This window comes from Pongo abelii, chromosome 4, assembly GCF_028885655.2.
Source record: "Pongo abelii isolate AG06213 chromosome 4, NHGRI_mPonAbe1-v2.0_pri, whole genome shotgun sequence".
Classification (NCBI taxonomy): domain Eukaryota; kingdom Metazoa; phylum Chordata; class Mammalia; order Primates; family Hominidae; genus Pongo; species Pongo abelii.
Window position 1 is genome coordinate 98,588,894 of NC_071989.2, and position 18,289 is coordinate 98,607,182.

Genomic DNA, 18,289 nt, shown 5'->3' on the forward strand with positions numbered 1-18,289 from the left:
CACCAGACTCAGCAGCCCAGCTGGCTTCACCCAGTGGATCCCGCACCGGGGCTGCAGGTGGAGCTGCCTGCCAGTCCTGCGCCATGTGCTCGCACTCCTCAGCCCTTGGGCGTCGATGGGACTGGGTGCCCTGGAGCAGGGGGTGGCGCTCGTCGGGGAGGCTTGGGCTGCTCAGGAGCCCACGGCAGTCGGGGGGAGGCTCAGGCATGGTGAGCTGCAGGTCCCAAGCCCTGCCTCTCAGGGCAGCAGCTAAGGCCTGGCGAGAAGTCGAGCACAGCAGCTGCTGGCCAACGTGCTAAGCCCCCCACTGCCCGGGGCTGGCAGGGCTGGCTGACCACTGAGTGCGGGGCCCGCTGAGGCCACGCCCACTGGGAACTCGCACTTGCCCGCAAGCGCGGCTCGCAGCCCTGGTTCCCGCCCACGCCTCTCCCTCCACACCTCCCTGCAAGCTGAGGGAGCCGGCTCTGGCCTCTGCCAGCCCAGAAAGGGGCTCCCACAGTGCAGCGGTGGGCCGAAGGGCTCCTCAAGCGTGGCCAGAGTGGGCACCAAGGCCGAGGAGGCACCGAGAGTGAGTGAGGGCTTGGAGGGCTGCTAGCACCGCTGTCACCTCTCAGTCCCCCTTCAATTTGGATTTTTCCTCTTTTTTTCCCCGTCTCTCAAAAAAACAAATAACCCAGGTTTTTTTTAGTAGGAAGGGTCATACTTATTGAAAAAGGCAAAAGTGACAGGAACTCTTGACTAATCTTGAAAAAGATTTTCTCATTTGGTGCTTTAAATATTTAGTGATTATGGTAGCTTCTGTTTACTGGAAAAAAATAATTTTGCCACTGTTACAAACAAATATTCTTGAGGTATTTATTTCCTTATTTGTTGGTCAAAAGAATAAGAATCCCTGGGGTAGATGTAAAAGTGAGACTAATTTTAACTCATGATGTTAATTATTGTAGTTAAAATTAAATAATCTGTGCAGGCATTTAGGACTTTATCTAATGATTAAGTAGAAAATATTTTGGTGATTATGCCTTTTCTTTATAGATGATTATTTATGCCTTTTCAACTGCATATATATATATATATATTTGAAATAGAATTTTGATACCAATTTCTCTTAAATTTTCATAGGTTTATCCTTACTAATGTTAATAACTATTAATAAGGAACACACGTATATAGCATATAATTTAAGAAATTTATTTTTATAGATATATTTTTATACTTAGATTCTTTTTCCAGATAACTACTGAAGGAAAAAATCAAGCTTTCAGTGTTGCCAGCCGAACTCTTTTCTATGAGATTCTTTGTTCTCTTATTAACCCAAAGCGCAAGGACACTAGGGGATTCAGTCACTTTGCTGAAGTGACTGAGAATTTTGCCTTTTCTCTGCTGACTAATGTTACTTGCGGGTCTCCTGGTGAAAAGTAAGTATCTTTTAATATATTAGCAGTACCTTTTATGCATTTTTTTCACTGTTTACAAAGCAATATGTAATGCAAAATGACATTTAGATGATGTAACTAAGAATGATACAGTCAATGCATTGTACCTCTTGGGCAGTTGAAGTTAATTATTTGAAGGAAACATAGCAGGTACATCAAAAAAATAAATGTATACTGTCAACAATATATTCCACTTATTTTGAAGTGTTTTTTGAAAATAACAAAAGCCTTACTGTTTACCCTTATTTATTTAATGAGTGAAAGATACATTCTGAATAGAAAAAAAAAGAGAGATTACAGCCTTTAGGAGTGTTTTGATGTGCTATTAATTGTGCTTTCCCCAATCACAAACAACTGTGATTGTTTTGTCCATTTGGAGACAACTCTCAGACTGTTGTTGAACTTCAGTCTAGTTGTCGGAAAGCTAGCAAGAGGAAAAGGAAAAAATAAAATGTGGCTCATGTTATTAACTACATAATTAATTTTATAACTATATGTTAACATACCTCTATGCTATAGGTACTATATTAATTACCTCTATATTAACTATATATTTTTTTTTTTAGACGGAGTTTTGCTCTTGTCGCCCAGGCTGGAGTGCAATGGCGGGGTCTTGGCTCACTTCAACCTCCGCCTCCTGGGCTCGGGTGATTCTCTCACCTCAACCTCCCTAATAGCTGGGACCAGAGGCGTGCACCACCACACCTGGCTAATTTTTGTATTTTTTGTAGAGATAGAATTTCACCATGTTGCTCAGGCTGGTCTTGAACTCCTGGGCTCAAGCGATCCACCTGTCTTGGCTTCCCAAAATGCTGGGATTACAAGTGTGAGCCACTGTGCCCACTGTGCCCAGCCCAGTGTTAGTTCCTAGGTCACAAGACATATGAAGTTCAAAGAGATAGTCAATCCAGATAGAAAAAAGTTATAAGAACAAGGGATAAAATAATAATGATGCAAATGATATTAATTATACCTCTGCTATAGTCCTGACATTGATTTAAATTGAATAATATCGATTGCCTTTGTTAATAGGTAAAAACAGTATAATGAAATTTCCATGTGGTTCAACCTAATCCTTGCTAAAAGTTGTACATATTATTTTGTCCTTACAGAGATCATTTTAAGTAGCTATTCAGGATTTGAGTGAGGGCTTTTAATACCCCTATTTACAGATGTAGACACTAAGGCTGGGAATCTTACACAGCTTGCCAAGGGTCACACAATTAGTTCATGGAGAGGCCTGGACTCAACCCCGACTTACTTGAGTCTACAGCCCCTGCTGGACACCTGTGGTCAGAATAGATTGTAACTACCTACTTCGTAGCAAAATCTGCCCCCTCCGGCCCCATGTCTCTGAAGTGCCCTAGACTTTCATCCCAGATCAGTGCTAGGGTGTGACTTGAGGTAAAGGTACAGAATCAACATATCCCTATACTCTACTCTTCCTTTAATTTTGATGAGTGAGTCCTGGAAATTGAGGTTTTCTTAATGTGCAAAATCAGAAAAGCCTCACATGGGGCCTTTTGAAAGGATTCTCCAATCCTCACCGCTGCTCCTAAATGTCCATCTGAGACCAATGATTAACAGTTCAGCTCCTTAGTGCCTCTTATAAATGTGTCTAATGCTGTCTTCAGAAACCTCTGAAATGGATCATTTATTTGCTTCAAGTAAGTTTGCACTCACTGAGGCCACAGTATGCATTTGTGTGTGTGTGTAGTCAAGAATACCTGTTACTGTTTTCCCCTGTGGAACTATGTTCAACTATTTTGTTCAATGAAATCAAGCAGTTCATAGCTTTGCAATCCCCACAATCTCGTTCTTCTTTTCCATTTTCCCCATATCTCTGTAAGATCACCAACATGTTAAAATCACCAGGTTGTCTTAGATGTGAACCATCTACCTTGCTGTGCATAATGAGTCCCATATCTTTGCCTTCAAAGGCCCAGTGAAAACCCAAGAGCTTATAAGATGCACAAAAAGAGTGGCCTTTTCTGTTTTGTTGACTGATATATTCCCCAGACCTAGAACAGTGTCTGGTATGTGGTAGATTTTCAATGGTTACAATAAAATGAGGGAGTAGAATGAGTAAATGAATCAACATGTTTTCTGCCATATGCTTCCACTAAATAGACTTACCTTTCCTTTTGAGTTGTCCAGGAAGAGGAAACAGCATGTACAATGGCAGTCAGGCAAGAATTAGCATGGTATGTTTGGGGAGCTCATCAGTTTTTTAAAGATTGAACGTGGAGTAAGCTAGGTAGGGTGTGTGTGAGTGTGTGTGAGAGAGAGAGAGAATGAATCTGACTTTGGATTTTAGAGACATTATGTTGAGAAGAGTGTTAAAGGTTAGAGAATAGGGCAAAGAAAGAAATAGGAAAACCACATAGGGGATTACTGTTTAGGTAAAAGAAAATGAGGACTGAAATTAAGGCAGGGACATGGGAGGGTGGTACCTTGAAAATAATTAGGTGGTAGAATTAATATAAAGATGACAAATTGAATACACAAAATAAGAGAGAGATCAAGACTAGTTTGTTTACTCAGGAAGCCCTGAAGATGCTGAACATTCTGATACGCATTATTTATACATTGTCTTGAGCAATATCAAGGGTGTCTGCTGAGAGTTAAGCATTTGGGGAGTGAGCAAGGATATTGAGGAGAATGATGGAATCTAGAACAATCACTTGGAAGCCAAGTAAAAATAATGCCAAGTGGCACTGTGGGTCCAACTGAGGTTGGTCACTGTGAATTTGCAGTGGTGCCAATCTACATGTCAATGTGGGAGTTTTCCCCCTCATATCTACTTAGGTATAAAGCAGACTGTGGGATTGATCAAGGTGAGTGCATTTGAGGGACATAGGTGTCATAGGTTATGGTGTCAGGGAAATTATGGTTATCAGCAAATAGGAGGTGTCAGGAATTTGTCATGCTTGCATCAAGGTTAGGAAGAATCACTGCATGCGGTGATGTTCTTAGTTTGCCAAGATAACAGAGTCCCTGACTGGACTGACTCTCAGTAGATGACAAAGGGTGGGAGGGGAAAAGGGATGTGGAGTCATGTGTTTGAGGTTCACTGGTCTCTTCCACATTGTGTCTGTTCAGGGTGTCTGCAGTGACACCTTTCAGGCTGAGAGTCACCATTGAAGATGTGGTAACTTCAGATTAAAAGATGAGATTTTGACAAACTATGGTGGAGGTGGAGGTATGTGAGGTCCATACAAATTGAGGTGTTTCAATAGGAGACATGGACAAAGGACCTAGAGCCCCAGGTGAATAAGTGGATTCAATTCAGATATTTGAAGGCACCAATTCAAATAGGGTAGCTGAGGTTACAGAGGAGATTTTTTTAGAGAGGATGTATCACTGCAGGAAAAAGTTGGCCCTTTTTCTTTTCCTGACTCAGTTTAAAATTCTCTGGTCCATTTCCCATGTCTGGGGTCTTGACAAGATATCATGTAAATCTATGATGTAGTTATGCATACTCTACATCTGTTGTGACATATATAACTTAACATTTAATGCATAAATCTTATCCTAATATTCTAATATTCTCTCAACTTTTCCAGGCAGGTTTAACATCTGATTTATCTATGTGTCTCCTGATTGTTTGCAAACATGATGGGTCAGCCAGCAGGATGCATCTGATTCTCTGAGGGATTGGTTACAAATGTAAATTCCTAGAACCCCTAATCCCCTCCCTCGGTAGGGATTCTGATTTAGTAAATCTGCGATGTAATCTAGAAATCTGTACTTTAAAACAAACTTCCAAGTAATTTCAATGCACACTGAGGTTTAGAAGCAATTTCACTGAGCCCAGGCTTTTATTATGCCTAGTGGATCTTCAAAACAGATTTGTTAAGTGAAAAAACATCACTGTTCAGTGCTGTTTCTCTTATCAGTCAAATAAGATTATATTAGCCAGGCTCTGGTGGATTAGAAAGGCATGAGGTAAACTCTTGTTGAAGACAAGGGCCTAGATATATAAGGTTTATGATGTTCTTAAATAAAGCGAAGGGCTTTAGCTCAGCGGGGGACATGCTTTTCTCAACCTCTTCCAGCAATGCTGATGTGACTAACATAGAAAAGCACACTTTTAAAGCCACAGATTTCATCTTGATATCCATAAAACAGTTTTCAAAAACCCATGTTTTAGGTTACTAGGAGGATCAAGCAAGAGGATACAGAAAATTCTGTGCAAAAAGTCATGACAATTATCCACAAAAGAACTGAAGGCACATTCTATCTACTGCTTCTGGGTTTGTTGTGTTATTGTTATACATGAAGAATAGAATCCAAGTGTAATGCACTTTAACAAATATAAGTGGATATATGTATTCAAATACATGTCATTTTTACAGACCCTTTGCTTTTCTGTTGTAGAAGCAAAACCATCCTTGATAGTTGCCCATATTTGTCAATATTGGCTCTTCACTGGTATCCTCAGCAAATCAATGGACACAAGTTTGAAGGAAAGGAAGGAGATTACATTCGAATTCCAGAGAGGCTACTGGATGTCCAGGATGCAGAAATAATGGCTGGGAAAAGTACATGTAAATTAATCCAGTTTACAGAGTATAGCAGCCAACAGTGGTTTATAAGTGGAAACAATCTTCCTACCCTGAAAAATAAGGTAATCTTTCATTCAAAACACTTATGTGGTTGGAATCTGATTTATTTCTTTAGCAGGCACACTTGGAATGCATTTGTTTGATCACAGTTTTGGTAAGTGCTACGCATGGTGAACTAATATGAAATGTGTTCCATCTTTATGAACTATTTGTAGAAAGTTTAGTTTCTAAATGAGTTGGAAATATTTCCTTCATGTTTTGAGTAAAATACATATTATGTATGTGGGGAAAGTAAAAAATATATAGCTTTAACTAATATACTATTATGTACTTAACTTTTAATGAAGTCATCCAGTTAGAGTCAAAGTGAGTGTTGTCAGCTGAAGACTGCTGAATGGCTAAGGCGGGGTAGAAAGGGCACAATGGAAAACCAATCGGACGTCCTGCATGCATAAGTAAGCTAAATACTAACAAGTGAGAGAAAACAAGTGATTGTAGCTACTAGAAAAATGAAGTCAAGTTCTGGGTAACAGACTCAGTCATTACACCAATTGTAAAACATCATTATATGTTCTGTTGTTTTTAACATTCTAGGTATTATCTTTGAGTGTGAAAGGTCAGAGTTCACAACTCCTGACTAATGACAATGAGGTTCTCTACAGGATTTATGCTGCTGAGCCTAGAATTATTCCTCAGACATCTCTGTGTCTCCTTTGGAATCAGGCTGCTGCAAGGTACTTATTAATAAATTTAAAAAATCAGAATTTGGTCCTTCCCCATTTCAGTACCAGTGAGCCTAATGTTTTGTACTGAGCATAGATGGTGGCCCCAGATGACATTAGACTGGAAAATAACCTCCACAATAAATAAGAGGAAGCAGCATAGGAAATGGTCTAGTATTGTTCTGATGGCAAATGCAGCCCAGCATTTCAATATGTGTGTAGCACATTATTTACTTCTTCATTTTTACTACTTTCATGGGATGTAGCATGAGTTCTGCTCAGTTCTGATAACCTTGAAGTTACTAGTAAATTTATTGGGCAGGAAAGAAATTCCTTCTTTTACCCTTTCCATCTGGGCTTGTGGTTCTGGAAGCTGATGCCTGTGTTTAAGAGGAATCAGCAGGAATTTATAATTCTAGTCCACATGGCTTGGAGTACATTTTGAGATTAAATCCATGGACACGAATGGGAAGGAAATAATGATTCTTTCTTTGAATCTCCTCGGCCTCAGGCCTCAAATTTCTGAGCAGTTACAGTCACTAGGAGCTCAGTCAATGCTGCAGGATCAGGCAGTGCTGGCCTAGAGGGGTCTAGGGTTCCTGTCAGCCACTTGATTTTGTTTATTACTGAATTTCAGCCACACAAACTAAAATTCTAAATAGGTTTAATATAATAGCTTAGTTTGGTAACCAACTTTCCTGAAAAACACTGAAATTTCTGCTTTCTTTCTCTTAAAAAAATTCCACTTGAAATTTCTTCCTACGTTTAAAACAGATCTTAAACCTAATAGATACTCTGAAATCTTCAATATATGATTAATAATGAATGTTTCAAGCTGCATCTGGAGTTTGGGTAAGGAAGTTTTAGGTCCTTAAAAAAGTAAAGAAATTAAGAGGCATTTTAAGGGAAGAGGCTCAAGCGATAGTCACTGAGGAAGGCTCAGAAGGCTTGGCATCAGATGCAGTGTTTGCTAAAATCATGACATGGTTTTTCTGGTAAATTAGCCAGAATTCATAAAGGAAACACTTTTAAGAACCTTAGAAAACATACACATAAGTCACTCCAAAGTAGAAAAAAATTGAGGAAGAAATCTTAGATAACCATACAAGTAATTTATATGGTTCAAAATACAAGGACTTGTGGGAAAAAAAAAAAACAAAGAATAGTAAACACATATCACAGCCATGTTGTTCTTGTGTGAGTTTTGAATGCTAGAGAAGAGTGCCTTCTATTGAGCATGTCGGGTAGGTTTGCTAGATTAGGTAGGAATTTGTACTGCCCTGTTGAGAGGACAAGCTCCTTTGGTACCAGGAATGCCTACAAAGCTTTGGTTGGTATTTAGGCTGCTTCTTAAGACATCCTGTGGAATCTGTTATGTCATGTCCTGGACAAGATGTTCCCTTCACTGTTTCTTCTTGAAAATGTGGTCTACTTAAGTCTTGAGCAAAGAACACTTAATTTCAGTAAGCCATTTTTTCTTTAAAAGCCATCTCAACACCTTAAGTATTGATGAAAGAGGAAAAATGACTGTTGTGTTTTTGCCCTAGCTGGTTGTCTGACAGTCAGTTTTGCAAAGTGGTTGAGGAAACTGCAGACTATGTGGAATGTGCCTGTTCACACATGTCTGTGTATGCTGTCTATGCTCAGACTGACAACTTGTCTTCATACAATGAAGCCTTCTTCACTTCTGGATTTATATGTATCTCAGGTCAGTGACAGTATTTTTGAATCAATGGTTATAAATATTTATGAAAATGAAAGTCTGTTTTCCCGTAATCCTTTTACATATGCAAGATACAAACATACCGTAATTCATCAGCACTAGGAGAATACAAACTTTTTCGTTGTCTTATTCATTAATTCATTCAACAAATATTTATGGAGGGCCATCTCTTTACTGAGGATACAGTAAAGAATGAGACACAGTTTCACCCCATAAAGAATATGTAATACAGTGTAGGATAGAAGCTAGATAATAGGTAAGGAAAGGCTATAGTTTACAGTACCATGGTTTAGAGGGCAGGTTCTGCAGTTACAATGTGAGGACTATGAGATATTAAGTAATACATACAAAGAATTTTCAAAAAAATACATGCAAAGAATTTTGTATTTTTATTGTTTTTAAAGCTACCTCATGGGTAGATTTTGTATTCTACAACTTGAGAGTTGTGAATATGCCAACCACTGTGTTAAAAAAAAATCATCTTTCACATTCCACATCTAGGCCTCATATTTGGCAGTAAGAAGAATTAAATTGTATTAATGTCTGTCAAACTGTTTACCTAACAACTTAACAACAGAAGTATTTTTATTTGCTGTATTAATTATATGGTTGGGCATCTGAGAATTCCTTAAACTATAATTCTATGCCCAACCTTCACCCATTCTGTGCCCTGATTCTCTTCTTTCAGCCCCACAACTTTTTCTGTGAACAAGGTGCTAAACAGTGAATTTAATTAAGAGCTGGGCATAGGGTAATGGTTAAAAAATGCAAACTTTGGAGCCAGACTGCTTGGGTTCAAATCCTAATTATGCTGTTAGCTAGTCGTGGGACCTGGATCAAATTACTTAGTTTCTCTATACTTCATTTTTCCCACCCATGATATTTGATTATAAATTCTGTCTGTGTAACAGGGTGATAAATATGTGAAGTCAGACATTTCTAACATTCTGCTTTAGTGATATTTTGTCTGTAAATGTGATTATTATTGAATGCATATCTCTTGTATTTGGTATGCAAACAGTCTCTCTAATAGTCCTTATCTTTTAGGAAGTTTTTCTGGAGATAGAATCAAGTAATTAATTACTATTCTTTGTTCTGGTTGCCAGTCTTTCCAATATAACTTTATTTTATATAGTTATAAATTTTCTTTAATGTATTTTAATTCTAAACCTAACTTCAATTCAATAGCAAGATAATAACTTCTTATTCTTAATATCTTTCATAAAGGATGACATTTCTTATTTAATAGAATCTTCTAGGTCCGTATAGTTCCAAAATCAGATGGAGACATCCTATTTTACTTTCATGCTAATATATTTAAAGAGCAAAGAAATTTTATAGAATGATGAAATAAAATCAAAAGATACAATGTTGAAATACAATCTAGATGTCATTTTACATGTTTCCATAGAGACATAGGTTTATGTGCTGCTATGACCCATAAAATCCCTTGCTTGTTCCCAAAGACTGAATATCAAAAAAAAAAAAAAGGAGTTTTAAAAACTAAAGAGAGAATGTTACCCTGATTTTATAGAAAACTAGTAGGACTGACTATAATGAGTTTCCTGGAGAATCATTAATAAATACCTGTGTATCTTTTCTGCAACTTACACTAGAAAAGGCTACATGGATTTGCTCATGTGTTTGAGAATCAACCCCTAAATGTTAGTATCTGCTTTTATCACTTTTGACTTGGAGTCATATTTGAAATTATTTTATTCTCTCTGTCCATGTCATATTGCTATGTAATTGCATGTTCTGTCGATAAGGAGACACAAAGTCTTGTCTTTGTACCTCAGTTTCAGCTCATCCCTCAGGGATGGATGAATTCCCATCCCTCTGATGGATCCCCAGGAATCGGAAAAGAGAATTTTATGTATCTTATATACATATTCTTTATATATCTTATATACATATTCTGTAATTGAGGTCAGGACACATCAAATATCGCTCTGAACTTGATAGAACTTGGCTAGTACTTTTCCTGAAATACAGCAATATACAATTAGACAGGAATTTAACCTTTTTTTAAAAAAACAGAGTAGATCACAACGTATCGGTACCAATTCTAGTTTGCAGTTCTATTTACTATACTAGAGCAGAACTACCCAAATGATCAAAGTGTGTAAAATAGTTGTAGAGGCCAAAAAGCTTACCACTTCTCAGCTTAGAAAGATGAAAGAAAATGGCATATACCTGTGACTTAAAATTGTAAACTAGTTTGCCAACTGTCAGAAAATTAAACTAAGATCATTCCTTGAGGTTAAAATGAAAGGACAAATCATCCATTGCTGTGTGCATTAGAGTGCAGCATTATGGAACTCAACCCAAAGATAGCTTGGGAGAAATATAACAAAATAATTACATAATAAAGCCATAATTTTGTAGTATAATTATTAAGAAACTTCAGCATGGTTTGAGATACACGTTGCTATTTTGAGGATGTCAAGGAAGCCTACTCTGCCTTCCCATAACTCTTTTGATATTGTACTATCAAAGATAAGACTATTGGTTATGCTACTGCATTGAGTTTGACTCTGAATACAAGTCTTATAGTCTTGTAATCTTTTCTTTTTCTTTTTTTTTTTGAGACGGAGCACCACCACACTTGGCAAATTTTTGTATTTTTTATAGAGATAGGGTTTTGCCATGCTGCCCAGGCTGGTCTCAAACTCCTGGACTCAAGTGATCTTTCCACCTCACCCTCCCAAAGTGCTGGGATTACAAGTGTGAACCACCATGCCTGGCCAGTGTGGACATATTATTTGGGATGAATTTGGCTACAAGTAACAGATGACAACTCAAAGATATCTTAAACAAATAGATTTAGTTCCCAGATTAATTAATTCAGTACCTTAATGGTGTTGTCAGGAGCCCAGGCTCTTCTCTTTTTATCCTCAAGGATTTTTTTCCCTCAGCTTTGTTTGTACATGGTCTTAAGTTGGCTGTAGCAACTCTAAGCATCACACTAGCAATGTCCAGCCTTGTCAAGGGAAAAGCTCTTATTTGGGTCCAGTTTTAACAGCAGTGAGAACTTTCCTAAAAGTCACCCAAAATGTTTTCCCTTGCATCTTTTTGAGCAGAATTACATTCTGTGTCCTTTCATAGCTAGTCTGTGTCTTGGAGAAGATCCAGATAGAAATACAGAGAGACAAGCACTGAAAGAGCAGCAAGGATTTATCTTTCTGAACATTGCCCAGCAGTCCCTGACATATACTAGTTCATTGGTTGTTTTGTAGAGATGGCGGGAGTGAGGCAAGTGGGTGCAGGAGTTCCTGCTATATTGCTCAGGCTGGTCTCTAAAACTTCTGGCCTCAAGCAATCCTCCTGCCTGAATCTCCCAAAGTGCTTGAATTACAGCTGTGAGTCACCACACCAGCCTGACATACAGTAGTTTTAATAGATATTTGTTAAGTAAATAAATACACAGTATTGATCTGATGATATCCTCCAATAATGAGATGTATTTTTGCTATGTGTCAAGTTCATACTTTCAAGTGCCATACCATATTTTTCTAGCCATTTTTAATAAAAATTATTTTATTTATTTATTTTGAGATGGTGTCTCTCTCTGTCGCCCAGGCTGGAGTGCAGTGGTGTGATCTCGGCTCATTGAAACTTCTGCCTTCTGGGCTCAGGCGAGTCTCCTGCCTCAGCCTTCTGGGTAGCTGGGATTACAGGCACCGTGCCTGGATAATTTAAAAAATTATTTTAAAATATGGCATATTCTTTCTTGTCTTCACCGAAGATAGTTTAACACAACACTCTCCAATAGAGTTTTCCAGGATGATGGGGATATTTTACAGTCTACTATGGTAGCCACTAGTCACCAGTGGTGCCTGAGCCCTTGAAATATGGCTTATACAAGTGCAAAGCTGAATTTTTAAGTCTATTTCATTTTAATTAATGAAAATTTAAATTTAAGGCTGGGTGCTGTGGCTCACGCCTTTAATCTCAACGCTTTGGGAGGCCAGGAGTTCAAGACCAGCCTGGGCAACATAGCGAGACCCTGTCTCTACAAAAAGTAAAAAAAAAAAAAAAAAAAAATTAGCGAAGCATGATGGTACATGCTGTAGTCCCAGCTACTCAGGTGGCTGAGACAGGAGGATTGCTTGAGCTCAGAAGTTCAAGGCTGCAGTGAGCTATGACCATGCCACTGCACTCCAGCCTGGGAGACTGAGCAAGACCCTGTCTCTTAAAAAATAGTAATAATAATGAAAATTTAAACTTAAACACCCACATGTGACTAGTGGCTATTGTATTGAAAAGCGTTAAGTTCAACCACTCTGTTTATCTGGAGGCTAGTCTCCTGGCAACCTCACCTCTCTAGAATAATTCCTTTCCCCTAATACACAGAACTTTTATACTGTAAAATGCTTCATACTGACTTTTGTTCATACTAGAAATCTTTTCTTTTTTTTTGAGACGGAGTTTCGCTCTTGTTGCCCAGGCTGGAGTGGAATGGCACGATCTCAGTTCATTGTAACCTCCGCCTCCAGGGTTCAAGCACTTCTCCTGCCTCAGCCTCTTGAGTAGCTGGGATTACAGGTGCCCGCCACCATGCCCGGCTAATTTTTGTATTTTTAGTAGAGACGGTGTTTTGTGCCTTTAGCTTATTAGTAGCAGTAACCAAAAGGCATTATGCTGAGGGGAGAGTTGCAGAAACATAGGAATCAATAGTGATAAGCAACAAAAAGTAGAAAAAGTGACAAGCACAGCAGTTAGGTTGGTGTAAAAGTAATTGCACTTTTTGAAATTAAAATTAATTAAAATTAGTTGCCAAAACCATCATTATTTTTGCACCAACCTAATGCATTAGGTGGGATAATTAAAAAAAAAAAGCCTAAGCTAAAAAGCTAATAGTGGATTTAATAATGAAATAATGATAATTTGGTTTTATTTGGAGTTATCTGTAGAGAAGGCAGACAGATAAACAGATAATTTATAAATATTCTAAGGAAAATTTCATGAGAAAATGTACTAATACTTGTCTTGTGAAGGAGTAAACTGAAGTTATTTGGAAAGTATCTCTCATTCTTAAGTGATGCCAAATAATAAAGATGTTTACAAACATATGTAATGTACTTATGTAATTTATGTACAAACATTTCATATGTTTATATGCATACAAACTTTCAAATATTGTATAGATAGATAAAAGAATCTGTAGTCAAGTGTGATAATAAAAGACTTTAGCTGTTCTTTACTAATTAGATGTTCTTTTAGAACCAAATCTGTAATCTACATAGTGGTGGGAAAAAAAAGAAAAGGCAAGTTACCCAATTAGCTGCTTGTTTTGTCTACATCATTGCCAAGAAATCTATTTTTTTAAAAAACTGTTCAGAGTATGCCTTTAAGTAATACCTGGAATTGTGATACTTTATTTTTTTAAATTTTTATTTATTTATTTATTTTATTTATTTATTTTTTTGGAGACGGAGTCTTGCTCTGTCACCCATGCTGGATTGCAGTGGTGCGATCTTGGCTCACTGCAACCTCTGCCTCCAGGATTCAAGTGATTCTCCTACCTCAGCCTCCCGGGTAGCTGAGACTACAGGTGCGTGCCACCACACCCGGCTAATTTTTTGTATTTTTAGTAGAGACAGGGTTTCACCGTGTTAGCCAGGATGGATTCGATCTCCTGACCTCGTGATCTGCCCACCTTGGCCTCCCAAAGTGCTGGGATTACAGGCGTGAGCCACCACGCCCGGCTGTACTTTATTTTTTAAAAAATCATTCTATTTATAGTTATAACACTTTATGTTTTGTAATTTGCATATTTATATTAAGGAATTTAAACCAAAAAGTTTCTACAATTAAAAAAATGATTTCTAAGTTTAAATAGATGTTAAATATAGCTATTTAATTTCAGATGAAAAATAAAAGATAAGTATTTAGTATATAGTGTCTTAGAAACCTGATAATTGAAATAATTATTTCTTTAAATTTTAGGTATTCAATACCCTCACCCAAGCCAGATGAGTTTCCCTAGACTAGGACCCAGCCTGTTTGAGGTTTTTAGCAATATTCTCCCCTACGTAAAAAACGCATCTAGATAATTATGATGCATTATAGTTATAGGCTGGTAGAATCTCGCCTATCTTCCTGCCACTGGCTTTGAATCCTGAACTGCCACCAGGTGTCATGCTAGCATTTTAATTGAAGCCTAATATACTTCATTAAATATTTCTGAGCTGGTCAAATTTGGTATACTAAATGTATATCATGAAACAGGAGTATAATAGAGCATAACTAAGTTAAAGGAAAAGGCTATAAATAAGCTCTTCTTGTGCGCTAGAAAAAACAGTTGACTTGTGTATTTCTCCTTGCTCAGCACTAATTCCTTGCCTCACATTGTTATCATCTACCACAGTCAACTTATAGCAGAGCACATATTTGTGATCATGTGCCTTGAAATGAAAAAGAAAACCTTGCAAGGTGTGCTTTAAAGTCAGTATATTACACACACACACACACACACAGACACATGCATGCACACATACACGCACAGGCATGCACATTCACACACTCAACTTAAGACTTAAATTTAAGCTGGCTTTTGTCATCCTAGGGAATTCAAAGTATACATTACTTGAGTTCTGAGCATCGGCTCCAATAGTATATAGACTGCCTAAGTCAAGATGCACAATATCTGGCATGACTCTGCAGTTTCTGAAGATACACTCTGTACTTGTGTGGGTAGATTTTGAAGCCAGCCCCAGGACCTACACGCTTGTTCCAGAACATCCCATGGAAGCCTTCCCAAAAAACGGATTGCTCCAGATTTCTTGGCCAAATTTCTAGGCCAAAAGCCTTGACTAATGCAAAGCTTCCCTTGTTGTGGAGAGCCTTGTCTACCTTGTTAAAATATAAAAATATAACTCAAATGGTTTCTCAAAAAGAAGTTATGAGAAAATGAGTCACAAGACTCCATGTGGACCTTTTGCAGATGCCCAGTCCACTTATGCCAACATGCAGTGTATTCTGAAAGTTTGTTCCACAGCTTCAAAAGAAAACAAAATGTTAAATGAGTGCAGTGCTTCCTGTTTATTAATGAGGCATTGATATAACTAAACGAGGTAAAAATGCAAAGCACATGGCAAAGCAGTATACATATGTCAATTGCTGCTATATTTCAGTAATCCTTAGACAAAATAACCCTACTGAGAATAAGAGTGGGGTAAAAGCTTAAGTGAAAAAGCAAATAGGTTATCATATGCAGCACATTTAAGTCTTAAAAGGCAGAAAATATTTTTAAAACACGTGTATACTCTGCCTTTAAAAATCTAACATTAAAAGAAATTTATATGAATTGCAAGATAAAAGATTTGTTGGATTAGTGCTAAGGTTCTAACTATCCCTTTGCAGTAGTGTAAACAGGTTAATTCAAACAAACTCAAAGATAATAAGAATTTTCTTCATACAACTTAGAAATTTAGAAGTTTAAGTTAAAAGTCATTGTGGAGAAAATAGCACATTTTCTTCCTGGTTTGGGCATCCAGTATTGCAAAGTTGCCTTTAAAATCCATAACTAACACTATTGTAATTACATAACTATTTCTAGTAGATAAAAAAGGGATAATTACCAAACCTGAGTTTTGGTAGGACCAGTCAAAATTTTATGACTGAAAAATCCTATTCACGTCCCTGAATATTTCTATTTCGCCAAGCCACCTGTTCTTAGAAAGTTAGATTGCAATTTGATTCTTTCTTAAACAATAAAACTTGACTTATGTAAATATAGAAAACCAAGGGCCTAATAACATTATTAATCTGCTTAATTTGTAATTTCTTTTTAGTGGAGAAATGAACATGTAGATATTCATAGTTATCCATTGGGCTTAACTGATAAGTGTGAAGATCTTACTTGTCATGGAAAATGGAGTAGATTTCGATTGCCATGTCATCTTTTCCAGAGGTACTAGGCAGAAGCAGGTGGCAGACCTGACATGCCTAGCTGCCCCCAAAGATTCTTGCTATGATGCTGTTAGAATCTTCATGGATTATTAAACCATGTGTGGACTTTTTTTTTCCTACAGGTCTTTGCTTGGCTGTTCTTTCCCATATCTTCTGTGCCAGGTACTCCATGTTTGCAGCTAAACTTCTGACTCACATGATGGCAGCCAGCTTAGGTACACAGGTAGGAGAGTGCTGGCATTTATGATTTATCGTGAGATGTTTGTGTTTCTTCTTCTTTGGTTCTTGAACTGAGTGTAAAAGTAAAGTTTAATCTCAACTTAGTTGAAATAAACTTGTTTAGTTTTGCAGTGGAAGAGAATGGGGACAGGAGAGTCATATAAGGAGAATCAGGCCTAAAATGCTTCTTTCTACAGAGAAGCACCTTAATATCATCGCTTACAAAAAAAAAATAGCTTCTTATCACAAAGCATCTTATTACCAGCTAATATACGCTGAATGTATTTGTAATTTATATATACATTAAAATTAACATATTTTATTAATCTGTTTGAAATATGCTGTGTTATAAATTCTTTTTAGGGCATTAAGATGATATAAACTTTTAAAGCATCTGGACACTATGTATTGTTTCTTATAATACAATAGTTTGATAGAACATTTTCTTTTGAAAAATCAGTTTTCTATGGTAGAAGAAACTGTGTGAAAAACAATGACTTCTTAGCACACAATTTAAAGATCTAGTTTAAAGCACCGTGTAAAGCACAGAAACCAGAACAAAAGATTAAATTAGATGCTTTTTCTATCCATACGGTGTTTATAGTCTAGAAAAGTAGATGTACATATAAATAACTATAATTCAGTGTGGTGTGTGAACGTAGACCATTTGCAAACTACTCTGTGAAAATAGATGAAGGCTTAATTCATTTTTTTCATTTTTCTCTGAAGGTCAAGAAAGTCTTCATAGAGGAGATGATATTGAGCTGGGACTCAAATGAGTGAAAATTCAGTTTGTTGATAAGGACTAAAAAGGGCCTAGACATTTATATAGGCAAAGGAAAAAAAGCATAATCACTTCTACTTTAAGGCTGAAATTATAGATCCAGGCAGAAAGAATATTCTATATAATGCTCTTATTGAGATAATTTTTAATATTGTTTTATAAAATTAAAAAATCCCACTTTTCTGGATGGGGGGACACTTCTGCAATGCAGACAATACTCTATTGATTGGGTGCTGGTCATATGTGTGTATTCAATTTGTGTGTATTTATTGTGCTGTAGACATGATTTGCGCAGTTTTTTAGAATGCTAAAGTGCATTTATTGAACTCTGGATAGAACTTGAAAAAAATAGCATTTGTGGTGGAGCTGAAATATAAAATGGAAAATTATATTAAACATTGGGATTCTGTCACCCTTTTTTGTTCTAGGAGTGAAAATGACCTGTTAATTCCATAACTCTATTTTTCAGGGAATAACTAAGTGCTGGATTCTAAGCAGAGGTCTCTGATTGGGTTTTTAAAGGCCCTATGAGCTATGAGAAATAGCAGTGGTTACCAAAGGGGCTTGCTTTGAATTTCACAAGGCTATTTATATTGCCTTTGTAACCTGCCTTAGCTATCTGATCTCGCCTTTGCTTCTTGAATCTAAGATCTTAGAAAACCCGCCTTCCATAATTAGAGTTTACTTGGCTTTATTCACCACCCACTCTGGTGATTTTTTGGCAGCAGAATTTGTACAAGACTTAATTATAGCACTATAGAATTACAGACAACTCTTCAGTGTCCTAGCAGACAAATTTGCTCATATCTAGGGATGTGAAAGACAAAACCAGGATTTCTATGTTGGAGCATTGACTTTTGATTCATATTGTACTTAACATTGATATTGGACAAAACGGTTAGTCATATCCATGTTTCTCA

General features: G+C 37.2%; 1 protein-coding gene across 10 annotated transcripts in view; it reads left to right on the plus strand.

The window, feature by feature from the left end:
* ADGRV1 (adhesion G protein-coupled receptor V1) overlaps positions 1–18,289 on the plus strand; it is a 583,931-nt gene that overhangs the window by 272,668 nt on the left and 292,974 nt on the right. For all 10 annotated transcript variants that reach the window (XM_054555740.2, XM_054555742.2, XM_054555736.2 and 7 more), the window contains 5 exons: positions 1,234–1,418; positions 5,817–6,066; positions 6,599–6,738; positions 8,274–8,434; positions 16,489–16,589. In XM_054555740.2, coding sequence (XP_054411715.1) covers positions 1,234–1,418; positions 5,817–6,066; positions 6,599–6,738; positions 8,274–8,434; positions 16,489–16,589 — 837 coding nt within the window. The remainder of the gene's footprint in view (positions 1–1,233; positions 1,419–5,816; positions 6,067–6,598; positions 6,739–8,273; positions 8,435–16,488; positions 16,590–18,289) is intronic.